The following is a 12,136-nucleotide window of genomic DNA, read 5'->3' as shown; positions in this document are numbered from 1 at the left end:
CACTGTGAACTCCCACTTCTTTTAGTTTGATGTGTAACCTCTCATGTGGGACCTTATCAAATGCTTTCTGAAAATCAAGATAAATAATATCATAAGCATCCAGATGAAACCAGCCAAAGTTAAAATAACAGATTTAGTGGACCGCTTACTGTACCTACAGGAGATTTGTATTGTTTTGACAGTGTATATTACGAAGGTATACCCATTATAATGTAACTGTAATTGTTTCTATGTGCACCGAAAATATTTTTTCAACCGCGGCTTACTCTGAGATGTTGCAAGTGACGCCTAATACTTTCTCTTTCGCTATGCACTGTATGTGCGGAGTGAGGGATGTCACTGGGTGGTGACAAGGGGCTGCAGACGCGCATGTGCACCACATCAAATTTTTTGGCGGGTATTTCAGTTCTGTTCTCGCGACAACACAATGAGACAGCGCGCGCGACTTGCGAGACCTACGGACTCGCGCCATATTTGCTCTTGTAAGAAGTGAGGCGGGAGCGAACGAGAGTGGCGCTCGAGTGCGGCGTCGATTGGGAACGTGTGAGGGGGAGTTAGAAACAGAGATCGGGCCATCGTTGGCTTAATCTAGGCACCCTGGCACGGTGACGGAATTACCTGCTGTTATTACATGTTGATTTTTGGACAGAATTGTCAGAGTGGAAGACGGTTCTTATTAGAAAAGCATTTAACTGTTGTTGTTTTCGTTCTTATTAGTAAAATAGACTTAACATTGTGGGACGGTGGTGCAGCAAGGAATAAAACGATCCACGATATAACTTTCATTTCTAGAATTGGTGACCCATTTTGAGTTAGCGGGGATAAAATTGTACTAAACGGTGGTGGTAAGAAATACAACTAGAAACAGAGTGAGAAGCCGGGTGAAAGGGTACCAGGTCTGCCATGGCGGTAAGCCTGGATAAAGAGGCCTATTATCGGCGGATCAAGCGACTCTACAACAACTGGAAGGTACGTGTAATGTAAGCATCCTGAAAGATGGGTGTTTGTTTGTGTAATGTGTTAATTTTTCGTAGCTGGAGGCTCCTCTGTAAGTGGGTTCAGTATCGTTGGAAGCGTGGCCTTCGGTGTTAGAACCCCCGGTGAAGCACACGCTGCCCTGCTTGCAGGAGTTGTTTTAGAGGCTTGTGTTGCGCATGATGATATGTGCTTGATCCCGTTTTCTTCCGTGTCATGATAGTGAAGAGATTTAGTGGCGTCATTTAATTTACTGGAATGTTTGCATAAATCGCAGGACTTGTGCATTTTCTTTATAAGATGTTCGCCTTGTCTCTTTCAGAAAGCTTCGTATTAGAGTAGCCCTGACTATCGTTGTCAGCAGTTACCGGTATGCTAGAGTGCTGCTGCTGTTTACCTTATTGCGCTAATACAGTTATTGTGCACTTTCTTTCTAAAGGCCTTCGCAATGAAACACATTTGTTGTACTGGACTGAACATTGCGATTCACTAGTATAAGTGATATCCTGTTTTGTCAGAGTCACTCAAGGCATAACTTGAATACTGTTAAAAGTGTTTTTCTCTTTATATTTACACGTGGGTGTATATGTTTTTGGTACGGCATGTTTGTAATTCAGTATGTAGCCTTGTGTTTTTGTGAGCGAGTACGACTGGTTATGTGTCTTAAGCCAGTTGAGTCACATTTATGCATCATCGTCGAAACCTGTTCTGAATATGCAGAGGTTTGTTTGGTCTTGGATGGTACGTACATTATTTTGCCCGTGATGATTTGCCATGCTAATACTGATGCACCAGGCTGGTCCTCAAGGTCATCCGTTCTGGGTGCAGTTGAGTTAAAATCTACTTCTCGCAAAACTTGTGCGATCTGAGGCATACTAGCACATTTGTTCATAGTTTTAACCAGAAAAAATTTAATTAAAAAAATAGTGGGAGAACATTTTTTTTTTTTTTTTGCATACTGAAGTGTTTGTTTGGCTAATAAAACTAAAACCTTTGTATTTGAATAATCCTCAATTATTTTATGCAGAAAGGAGAAGATGAGTTTTCAAAGATTGATGCTATAGTAGTGTCGGTGGGAGTGGATGAAGAAATTGTTTATGCAAAGTCTACTGCTCTGCAGGTAAGTGTTAACTACTACAGTGTTCGTTTTATCTATTTTAAACAGATGCACACGAGTATTTTGGGAGATTTAGTTATTCTTGAGATAGATGCATATTTTAATGAGGAATGCTGATGTACATGCTTTGCAAGTTGCTTATAAAATATGGCATTAATTAGTTGTTACTTTTGCACATATTTATCTTTGTACTAACTAACACTTACTTACTCTTATACAGACTGAGTGAGTTATCACAGTGCAAAATACCAACCTATTTAGGTTTTGTTGTAATCACTTTTAAAACAAATAGGGCTCAATTTTCTCTTCGCACTTTGACTTTTTCATTTAGAAGAAGCCATTTTTTCCATGTTGCTTTGACCCTATTCCAGATGAGGCTTTGCAAAAGTAATCATTTATATTCCTATTTGTGGGTTGTACCCTTATCCCTGTAATACTTTTAAAGTGCCTAATAACTTTTAATGGCTCAATCTTGCTGTCTGCAGACAGGGTTGGGGAACATTATTTTTAAAATTAAAATCGCATTGCTCATTACTTACAAAAAAAGTAACATGTTTATGTTATATACTGTAGGTAATTATTATAAAAGTGACACACAACAAACTGCACATTATTTTTGCATTACTTTTTATTTTGTTTATAAAACGGCACATTTCACTAGTGACCATTTAATTCTAAATCCTAAGCCCATACGTAAACATGAAACTGCCAAATTTGATAATTACTTTTTATTTTAGAAATAAATTTAGTGCTTCATGGGCTGTGGAATAAATAATATCCATCCACTTTTTCAATTCCCCAAAGCAAGTTCCCCCCAGTATGAATACTGGCCACTGCTCCACTTGATCACATGTTTTCAGCGTATCTACGTATCTATAACAAATAGCTGGATGAAAACTAAACTGTCTCTTTATTTATAGGTTTCAATTACTGGACCAACACAGCACATTCTTTTCTGTTTGTTAGTGTGATTGTGCCCTGCAAAGGACTGGCATCCGCAACTTTGTTTCTTGCCTCAGTAAATTTACCCCTTGCCACATGTAGGATATATACTGTGTGTGTGTATGTATGTATGTATATGTGTGTGTGTGTGTGTGTATATATATATATATATACACCTAACAGTAGCCTCTTTATTGCTGTCTGTCATCAGACAGCCAGAGCAAACATGGGCATAATAGGATATAATAGATGTAATACTTAAGCAAAAAAATTCTTTCTCTCACACTCACATTGTGTCAGGAATAAGCTTCGGTAGGGTAGTAACATTGACACATTTTTTTTGTTTGGGTTGATACAAGTCCCCAAATTCATGTTGTTAGAATTGGCTGATTATTGTTTGTTTACTTGGCTACTGCATAATACACCATGTAGAAACTGTTTTATATTAAAGTAGTATTTGTATACTTAAGTGATTTTGGCATTTTTTTCAATTAAACTACATACCCAAAAATAAATGGCTTTCTTTTTTATTGTAATGAAGGAGGTGCAAATGATTGAAGAGTGGCCAACACTTCAAATTTTTTAAAAGAAACTGTTTATATGATTAAAAACATTTAAATAAACACAAAACAAATAGTGCGTTCTTTAAAAAAGAAAAACAAACTATTTTACAGTATATAACAGATATTTTATGATCCACAACCCTGGAATCAGTTGTACCAAGTTTGGATGTAGCACTGAAATGTTTTCACTCTTGTGTGTATATATGTATGTATGTACGTACAGTGGAACCTTGGTTTACGAGTGTTTTACAAGACAAATTAAAATTTTTAATAAATTTTGACTTGATAAACGAGCGAGGTCTTGCAATACGAGTAGTATGTACAGTGCATCTGGAAAGTATTCACAGCGCATCACTTTTTCCACATTTTGTTATGTTACAGACTTATTCCAAAATGGATTAAATTCATTTTTTTTCCTCAGAATTCTACACACAACACCCCATAATGACAACGTGAAAAAAGTGTACTTGAGGTTTTTGCAAATTTATTAAAAATAAAAAAACAGAGAAATCCCATGTACAGAAGTATTCACAGCCTTTACTCAATACTTTGTCGATGCACCTTTGGCAGCAATTACAGCCTCAAGTCTTTTTGAATATGATGCCACAAGCTTGGCACACCTATCCTTGGCCAGTTTCGCCCATTCCTCTTTGCAGCACCTCTCAACCTCCATCAGGTTGGATGGGAAGCGTCGGTGCACAGCCATTTTAAGATCTCTCCAGAGATGTTCAATCGGATTCAAGTCTGGGCTCTGGCTGGGCCACTCAAGGACATTCACAGAGTTGTCCTGAAGCCACTCCTTTGATATCTTGGCTGTGTGCTTAGGGTCGTTGTCCTGCTGAAAGATGAACCGTCGCCCCAGTCTGAGGTCAAGAGCGTTCTGGACCAGGTTTTCATCCAGGATGTCTCTGTACATTGCTGCAGTCATCTTTCCCTTTATCCTGACTAGTCTCCCAGTCCCTGCCGCTGAAAAACATCCCCACAGCATGATGCTGCCACCACCATGCTTCACTGTAGGGATGGTATTGGCCTAGTGATGAGCGGTGCCTGGTTTCCTCCAAACGTGACACCTGGCATTCACAGCAAAGAGTTCAATCTTTGTCTCATCAGACCGGAGAATTTTCTTTCTCATGGTAGAGAAAAGCCAAGCAAAATGACACCTTCTATTGGCTAACTAAAAAGATTACAATATGCAAGCTTTTGAGGCAACTCAGGCCCCTTCTTCAGGCAAGATGTCTGAGTGTCCTTCAGGTGCCTTTTGGCAAACTCCTGGCGGGCTGCCATGTGCCTTTTACTAAGGAGTGGCTTCCGTCTGGCCACTCTACCATACAGGCCTGATTGGTGGATTGCTGCTGAGATGGTTGTCCTTCTGGAAGGTTCTCCTCTCTCCACAGAGGACCTCTGGAGCTCTGACAGAGTGACCATCGGGTTCTTGGTCACCTCCCTGACTAAGGCCCTTCTCCCCTTCTCGCTCAGTTTAGATGGCCGGCCAGCTCTAGGAAGAGTCCTGGTGGTTTCGAACTTCTTCCACTTACGGATGATGGAAGCCACTGTGCTCATTGGGACCTTCAAAGCAGCAGAAATTTTTCTGTAACCTTCCCCAGGTGTGTGCCTCGAGACAATCCTGTCTCGGAGGGCTACAGACAAGTCCTTTGACTTCATGCTTGGTTTGTGCTCTGACATGAACTGTCAACTGTGGGACCTTATATAGACAGGTGTGTGCCTTTCCAAATCATGTCCAGTCAACTGAATTTACCACAGGTGGACTCCAATTAAGCTGCAGAAACATCTCAAGGATGATCAGGGGAAACAGGGTGCACCTGAGCTCAATTTTGAGCTTCATGGCAAAGGCTGTGAATACTTATGTACATGTGGTTTCTCAATTTTTTTTGTTTTTAATAAATTTGCAAAAATCTCAAGTAAACTTTTTTCACATTGTCATTATGGGGTGTTGTGTGTAGAATTCTGAGGAAAACAATGAATTTAATCCATTTTGGAATAAGTCTGTAACATAACAAAATGTGGAAAAAGAGATGCGCTTTGAATACTTTCCGGATACACTGTATATGCTTTGTCTGCTGAGCATCATGTGATCACAACTGAGCTGATGGTGGTTCTCTCTCGCTGTGGGATTGTGGGCAATCGTCTACTATTCTCCGTCTGATTTGGCGTGCCTCGCTCATATAGTCAACATCCGTACGAGCGTATACTGTTTACTACAGCATTGTGACTGTGTGTGTGTGTGTGTGTGTGTGCGTGCGCGCATGGATTTGCTTTTACGGCGAACTGCTACAGCCCTGGGAGACTGCGATTGCTTTGGGACGCTCTTCCGCCTGTCGTCCCGTTGGGTGGAATTCCACAAGAGTTTAGAAACTCACTCAACACCAGCCATGATTCTTTTCAAAGGTAAAGTGCAGGTTAATTTGTTTTATGTATTTTTACTTTATATTTTGTATTAATCATTTTTATATGAATAGTTTTTGGGTTGTGGAATGAATCATCTGAGTTTACATTGTTTCTTATGGGGAAATTCACTTTGATGTATGAGTGCTTTGGACTGCGAGCACGTTTCCGGAACGAATTATGCTTGCAAACCAAGGTTCCACTGTATATATGTGTGTGTGTGTGTGTGTGTATGTATGTATGTGTATATATAATATAAATGTGTGTGTGTATGTGTATATAATATATATATCTCAAAAGAAAATGGAAGGCAGAATGGTGTGAAGGTTATTAATTATAGAGTCATGTTCTGTGGAGGTTCCTGTAGAAATTAAGAACATTTCAATTAATATAAAGTACCAATTTGTTTGTCTGTGTTCATTGTATGTTTTGAAGATGATGAATGGTCCATGCATGTAGACTCTCAAAATCTGACTGTTCAGCAACAAAATGATGCCTGCAATTCCTTAACTACTGTAATATAACTGGTAAAGGAGCACTACAGCTTAATTATTGTAAAGTTTAGAAAAGAAGGTTCTAACAATTGTTTTGAGAGTTGCTAAATTACAGATCACCGAGTTATTTGGGGTGAAAATCAGCAGATATTGGTCAGCAGTCAATCGATCGGAGCATCACTTAATAGCATAATGTGCACTACCTTTAAATGTGTTCCCCCAGCATTGTCAGTAGAGCTGCTGTTTTTCTGTTTGTAAGAAAAACAAGTTCAATTGGGCTAGCATCCTGTAGTGACTAATGTAGGTAACACAAGCACAGCATTGGCTTACCAACCTCTTATCATTTTTGCCTTCTGAATTTCATGGTTTTATAATCTAAATTGTATTGGTTATAACAGGAGATATCACCACTACCTCTCTTTTTTGCATTTCTGTAATCCATGCACACTTTATTAAACTTGTTACATACTCATGTGCATGTTATGTTCATTATGGACTGTAAATTAGACCTGTTTGTGTGCCCTTGATAGTCTGACAAGCTTTCCAGGGTTGTTTTTTGCCAAATGTTGCTAGGGGTAGACACAATCTCTACTTCAAATCCTAATTGAGCAGACAGGTTAGAACATGAAATGATGGATAAAACTCTTTATATTATATATATTTTAGTTTTAGTCTAGTTTTAAATCTACATTTTAGTGTAATTTGCAGTTTGTACAATTTCTAATATTTGTAAACAAAAAAATGAAGTTTTGTTCAGTAGCACATGAATATTTTCCAGTTGCCTGCTTTGCTTGATGAATTAAAGTGTAATTGAGGTTTGGGTTCAGTGCTGCAACAAATAAATTCCTCTTATTAAAGAATGGTCATGGTGTGTAACTCTTGATTGTGCATAAAGCAATGTAATGAAACATGTAGTAAATGTTTTATTTATTGGCAATCATATGTGTTTGAAAAATTAGTGATTAGAGGGTTTTTTTTTTTTCTTCCCCCAGTGTAACCTTGACTTTCAAGTTCAATGCTATTGGCATTCCTGTCTTGGTCTATAACATAATATCTTACAGTAGAAACAAGTAATGCAGAATTACAACAATGCGATGTAACAAATAATGCAGCATTGTTAGAAACGAATTTTATCATCTGTTACTTGGTCAGTTATTTTGGCTATACCTGTGCAGATTTGAGATCTGGGATGATATGTGCATAGTTTTGCCAGTGATGATTTGCCATGCTAATACCGATGCACCAGGCTGGACCTCATGGTCATATGCTTTGGGTGCAGCTGAGTTAAAATTTGCTTCTCGCAATACTTGTGGGATCTGAGGCATACTAGCACATTTTATTTTTAACCACAAAATTGTTTTCATTTAGTACATAGTGTAAGCACATGTGTATTTTTTTTTTGCAAACTGGTCTGTTGGTTTGGCTAGTTTTGGCTTATTGAACTAAACCTGTTCCAATTTGTCGTTGTAGTGGGAGGTTTTATCTGCAGGAATTTAACATACTGGGTTTTTGAATTTGATAATGATGCTAATATTTTGAAAGGAAACATAAAATACTGGTATATAAATAAATGTTATTGTTAATTTAGCACATTTTCATGCAAATGATTTAGCTCAAAGTGCTTTACAAGATAAAGCAAGAAGTTTATATGAAACATATAAGATTAGGCAATACTAGGTAACAAAGAATAAAGTAAGGTCAAATGGCCAGAATGACAGAAAAAATAAAATAACTTCAGATGGGCCAGAGGAAAAAAAAAACAAACAATCTGCAGGGGTACCAAGGCCAAGAGACTGCCAGGCCCCCACTGGACATTCTGTGTAACATAAATGTCCTTCATGTCCTTTTTTTTTTTTTTTTTTTTTTTTTTTTTAAATGGGCAGTTTCCTGTTTGTTGTATTTTTTTTTTTTCTTTTTTCCCTCTTTGCCATTACTGGTGTCATCCTTCTAATAATAAACAAAACAGCTCAGATATTATTACTTATAATGTAAACAGTGTTGCATCAATCATTTTATGTTTGTCTTCCAGAAATATTTTTTATGTGCTTTAAAAGTATTTTTCAAAAACCGTTGAATCTTGCAGTCCATCTGTGTCCTTGGTTGCTATGAGCATGATACAATACAGGGATAAATTAAGCATTCATTATGTTTTATTATTGCATATATTTCACAAGTGTGTTTATAAAACGTTCTGTAATCCATCCAGGTTTGATGAGGAATATGACTCAAGTCATACAAATTGCTCTGCTGGTTCAACGTGGAAAATAGGCCTGACACAAAAGATTAACTTTGTAAACAAGTAGTTTTTTGTTTTTTTTCATTGGTTAATCTAACAACTAATTTTGTTCAAGTAAAAACAGGCATATGAATGTGTGCTCTGTTTGAATATTTATCGTATAATTTGATGGAATTTGAAAACCTGATGATATGAAACAAGCGCAACTAATGCGACTTTAGCAAGGAGACAAACAAGACAACACTATTATCAATAAAATATTTAGGTCAAAAAGGCCTAAAAAATAATAAATATTTTTAATAATGTACTTTCTAACATGGTGTCAGCAGTCCAACCTGAAACAAGACCAAATATTTAGGATTTTGGGTTCATTTAGACATCAGTGTTAAAATGGATCCACTTTGACTCATTTTGCATGTATTTTTAAAAGCTCTGTATAAAATTGAGATAGATGCTATTGATATACATCATGAATAGCTTCTAGGCATGTTTGCCATATTGCGGCATAGTATACTGTAAAGTATAAATGACATTAACTGAAATCATTGCTAGATTGTCAACTTATCTCTATAAGAGAAGACTGTGGTAAAAAAAACAATATACTAAAGTTTTGCAACTGCAGAAAGTATGACAGTTCATTTATGCACTGCAGACTTTGGTACAGCTTTGTGTGACTGCATAACAGCCCTATTTTTCATTGTCATTGTCATCATCACATTTAAATGTTCATAAAAATGGTGAGGCACACAGCCAAAAATACAAAGGTATATCGGTTCATTTTAAATTCATGATGTTAATTGTTTTGAGTATGTGAAAGGTGCTTTATAAATATATTATGTTTGGCAATTTTTTAGTTTTTCAAATGCAATCCACTAGAAGTCTTAATCAGTAGGTTACCATTACAGTATGCATTAATTACTATGTAAACGGTTCTTTGGAACATGCAAATAATTCACTTGAAACATCTTCCAAAAAATGCTGTTTCAGATATAGGAGGTGAGGAGAAGAAATGGTAGAAATCTTTGAATCGGTAAACAATTCATATGTGGCATTCAGAGTAACTTTCAAATGTCTGTCCTTGGGTGCTCATTTTTTTGGGGATGCGAGGTTAGATAGATGTTCATCAGCCTGTCCGTACTGACTTGAGAACATGGAAGAGCTCAGAAACACTTTAGTTAAGATGTGTAGAAGGGTGCAGAAACCACGCCTGAACAGGGTGCCAGTCCAACACATGGTCAATAGACCCACACAAATACACTACTGCCAGTTTAGCATTGCAAATCCAACTAACCTGCATGCCTTTGAACCGTGGGAGGACACTGGAGCACCTGCAGGAAATATGTGTATATAGAGGGAAACCTTGCACACTCCTCACAGGTAACACCTATGCTTTAAACCTAAAACAACTGCATTCAAAACAAGAGTGAATTCTTAAGTTAAATCACTGCCAGTGGAAATGCTTTGTTAGATTTAGTAAAGCTGAAAGAAGTTCTTGTGGTACAGCATATAATTATGATTTGAAAGAATAGTATGAAAGTTCACTTAACACACATTGCTGGATAAAGAATTAGGTAGTTTTCAAATTAATCATTTAGTACTGCTTATTTACCAAGTCAATAGACATTTAACAGATGACTTTAACACACTGTGATGGGAAGGAATTTTTCCTTGGTGAGGCACGTTAAACTTAACCTACTTATACCAAAATTAGTTGAAATGCTGGTACCGTACGGTTTTAAAAATTTGATTTTTCAGCCGGAGTACTAGGCAACTCAAACACAGAATTTGGCAGTTATTTTGGGGAACCTTCTTTCACTGAACGTGCTGCATATGCTAGCATGATTAGCCTGCTAATCAAGTACAAAGTTGTAGCATGCTGATGTGGGGGAAGACAAGTACAAGTAAGTAACTAGTTGATTAAGGAAATGCAATTCAACTAAAATTTTTAGTCAGTTATTGTGATTGCATACTTTAATCCTAGCGGCTCTAGTTAAAAATGGAATTTGCATCATACTAGCTATTCATGTGATCTTGAAATATACTTTCTTACACTTTTGCAGTTTTAGATTGTTTCCAGTGCTTTGTGTATATTTTCCTCACAATAACCACATTTTAAAGTGATCTTTTGGTCATTGCTTAATTGGAAAGTTACACCCAATTGTCTTTAATTGGTACTTTCATTAAATTGTTTAATATGCAGGTCTGTATTTACAATTAATGTCAGCTTGACTCTTTCAGGATGCTATGAATCATCTTGGTCAGTTATCAATGTGAAAAGTAATGTGTTGGAAACTAGGATAGGTCACTATTGAAACACCTAAAACGGTACAATAATCATAATTCACTTCTAAATCTTTGAGCTGAGATACTAAAATAACATTTCATACCAGTTTAAAAAGTTCTGATTGATGGTGATACTACTCAGTATAAGTCGTTTTCAAACCTGAGTGGTTGCTTTAATTTGTAAATTATTTTCTTCACTATGAAATGTGCTGATTTTATAAGCTTAATTATCAAAACTTACAATCATAAGAGAAATGTGTCTGTTTAGTAATTTGTATTCAATGAAGAACAGCAAACTGTTATTTCAGAGAAAAATGTAGACTGCCAAACTAGCAATCATTTCATGGCTTATCACAAAACACTTTATTTTTTTTTTATTTATTTTTTTTTTCCCCAGCATTTGCTTTTCTAAGTCTTATGGTAATTTAATATGTGTGCTTCTTTTTGCAAGTTATTGCAATGGTTCAGCTAGGGCACTTTTTTTTTTTTTTTTTGTGAATATCCCGTAAATGGAGAGGAGCAAAGATGACTATCTGCAAGGGAGAAGACCATAATATTAGCCTTTACTTTAGAGAAAGTGGAGTAATAAACTGAGAAAATGGAATCATCAGAAAGGAGACATTTTGTACAATTAAATAAACAGCAAGTAAAGCTGCCTTTTTATTTTGTCCTTTAATTAAAATGGCAGGTTGGGCTGAGTTTGGGTGGTGAATGAACTTGTGTTTAGTAAAGTAGTGCACATTTTCAATTAGAAAAAGAAAAGGTAAAGAAAAATTAGAATTTGCTGATTACTAAACAGTAATTTAAGAAGCAAAACTGTTTTATATGTTAGCCTTGTTCTTAATAAACATAGAAACATCTTTTTTCCTGTTATTTGTTTCTGTGTGTCATATAGTATAAGTTTTGGTAAAAAAAATACTGCATAGTTAAAATGGTAATCTGTGTTTATAATTACACCTCTAGAATTAGGAATTTGTAGCTAGCACACTTAAATAAAAAAACACAACCATATATAAATATATTTTAACAGCAAGAATGCTGTTATATAATCAATTATTAAAAATGATTCAAAGCTCTTAAGTACATGTGCTTATTTACATTTAAACTGTGTAAGTCATTTGAA

At 36.4% G+C, this 12,136-nt stretch overlaps 1 protein-coding gene and 2 non-coding genes across 3 annotated transcripts in view; all 3 read left to right on the top strand.

Annotated features, from left to right (window-relative positions):
* The first annotated feature begins 467 nt into the window (after window positions 1-467).
* supt16h (SPT16 homolog, facilitates chromatin remodeling subunit) overlaps window positions 468-12,136 on the top strand; it is a 67,424-nt gene continuing 55,755 nt past the window's right edge. The window contains exons 1-2 of the mRNA XM_028793623.2: window positions 468-969; window positions 2,003-2,095. Of these exons, the coding sequence (XP_028649456.2) occupies window positions 904-969; window positions 2,003-2,095 (159 nt within the window). The 5' untranslated portion in view covers window positions 468-903. The remainder of the gene's footprint in view (window positions 970-2,002; window positions 2,096-12,136) is intronic.
* On the top strand, window positions 1,732-1,849 carry LOC114647467 (small nucleolar RNA U6-53/MBII-28). The gene has a single exon (XR_003715529.1). It is a non-coding gene; the product is annotated as a small nucleolar RNA U6-53/MBII-28 (small nucleolar RNA).
* Window positions 7,702-7,819, top strand: LOC114647468 (small nucleolar RNA U6-53/MBII-28). Its single transcript, XR_003715530.1, has one exon. It is a non-coding gene; the product is annotated as a small nucleolar RNA U6-53/MBII-28 (small nucleolar RNA).

This window comes from Erpetoichthys calabaricus, chromosome 2 (assembly GCF_900747795.2).
Source record: "Erpetoichthys calabaricus chromosome 2, fErpCal1.3, whole genome shotgun sequence".
NCBI lineage: Eukaryota > Metazoa > Chordata > Cladistia > Polypteriformes > Polypteridae > Erpetoichthys > Erpetoichthys calabaricus.
Note: the sequence above shows the minus strand (reverse complement) of the source record. Positions and strands in the feature narration are given on the sequence as shown.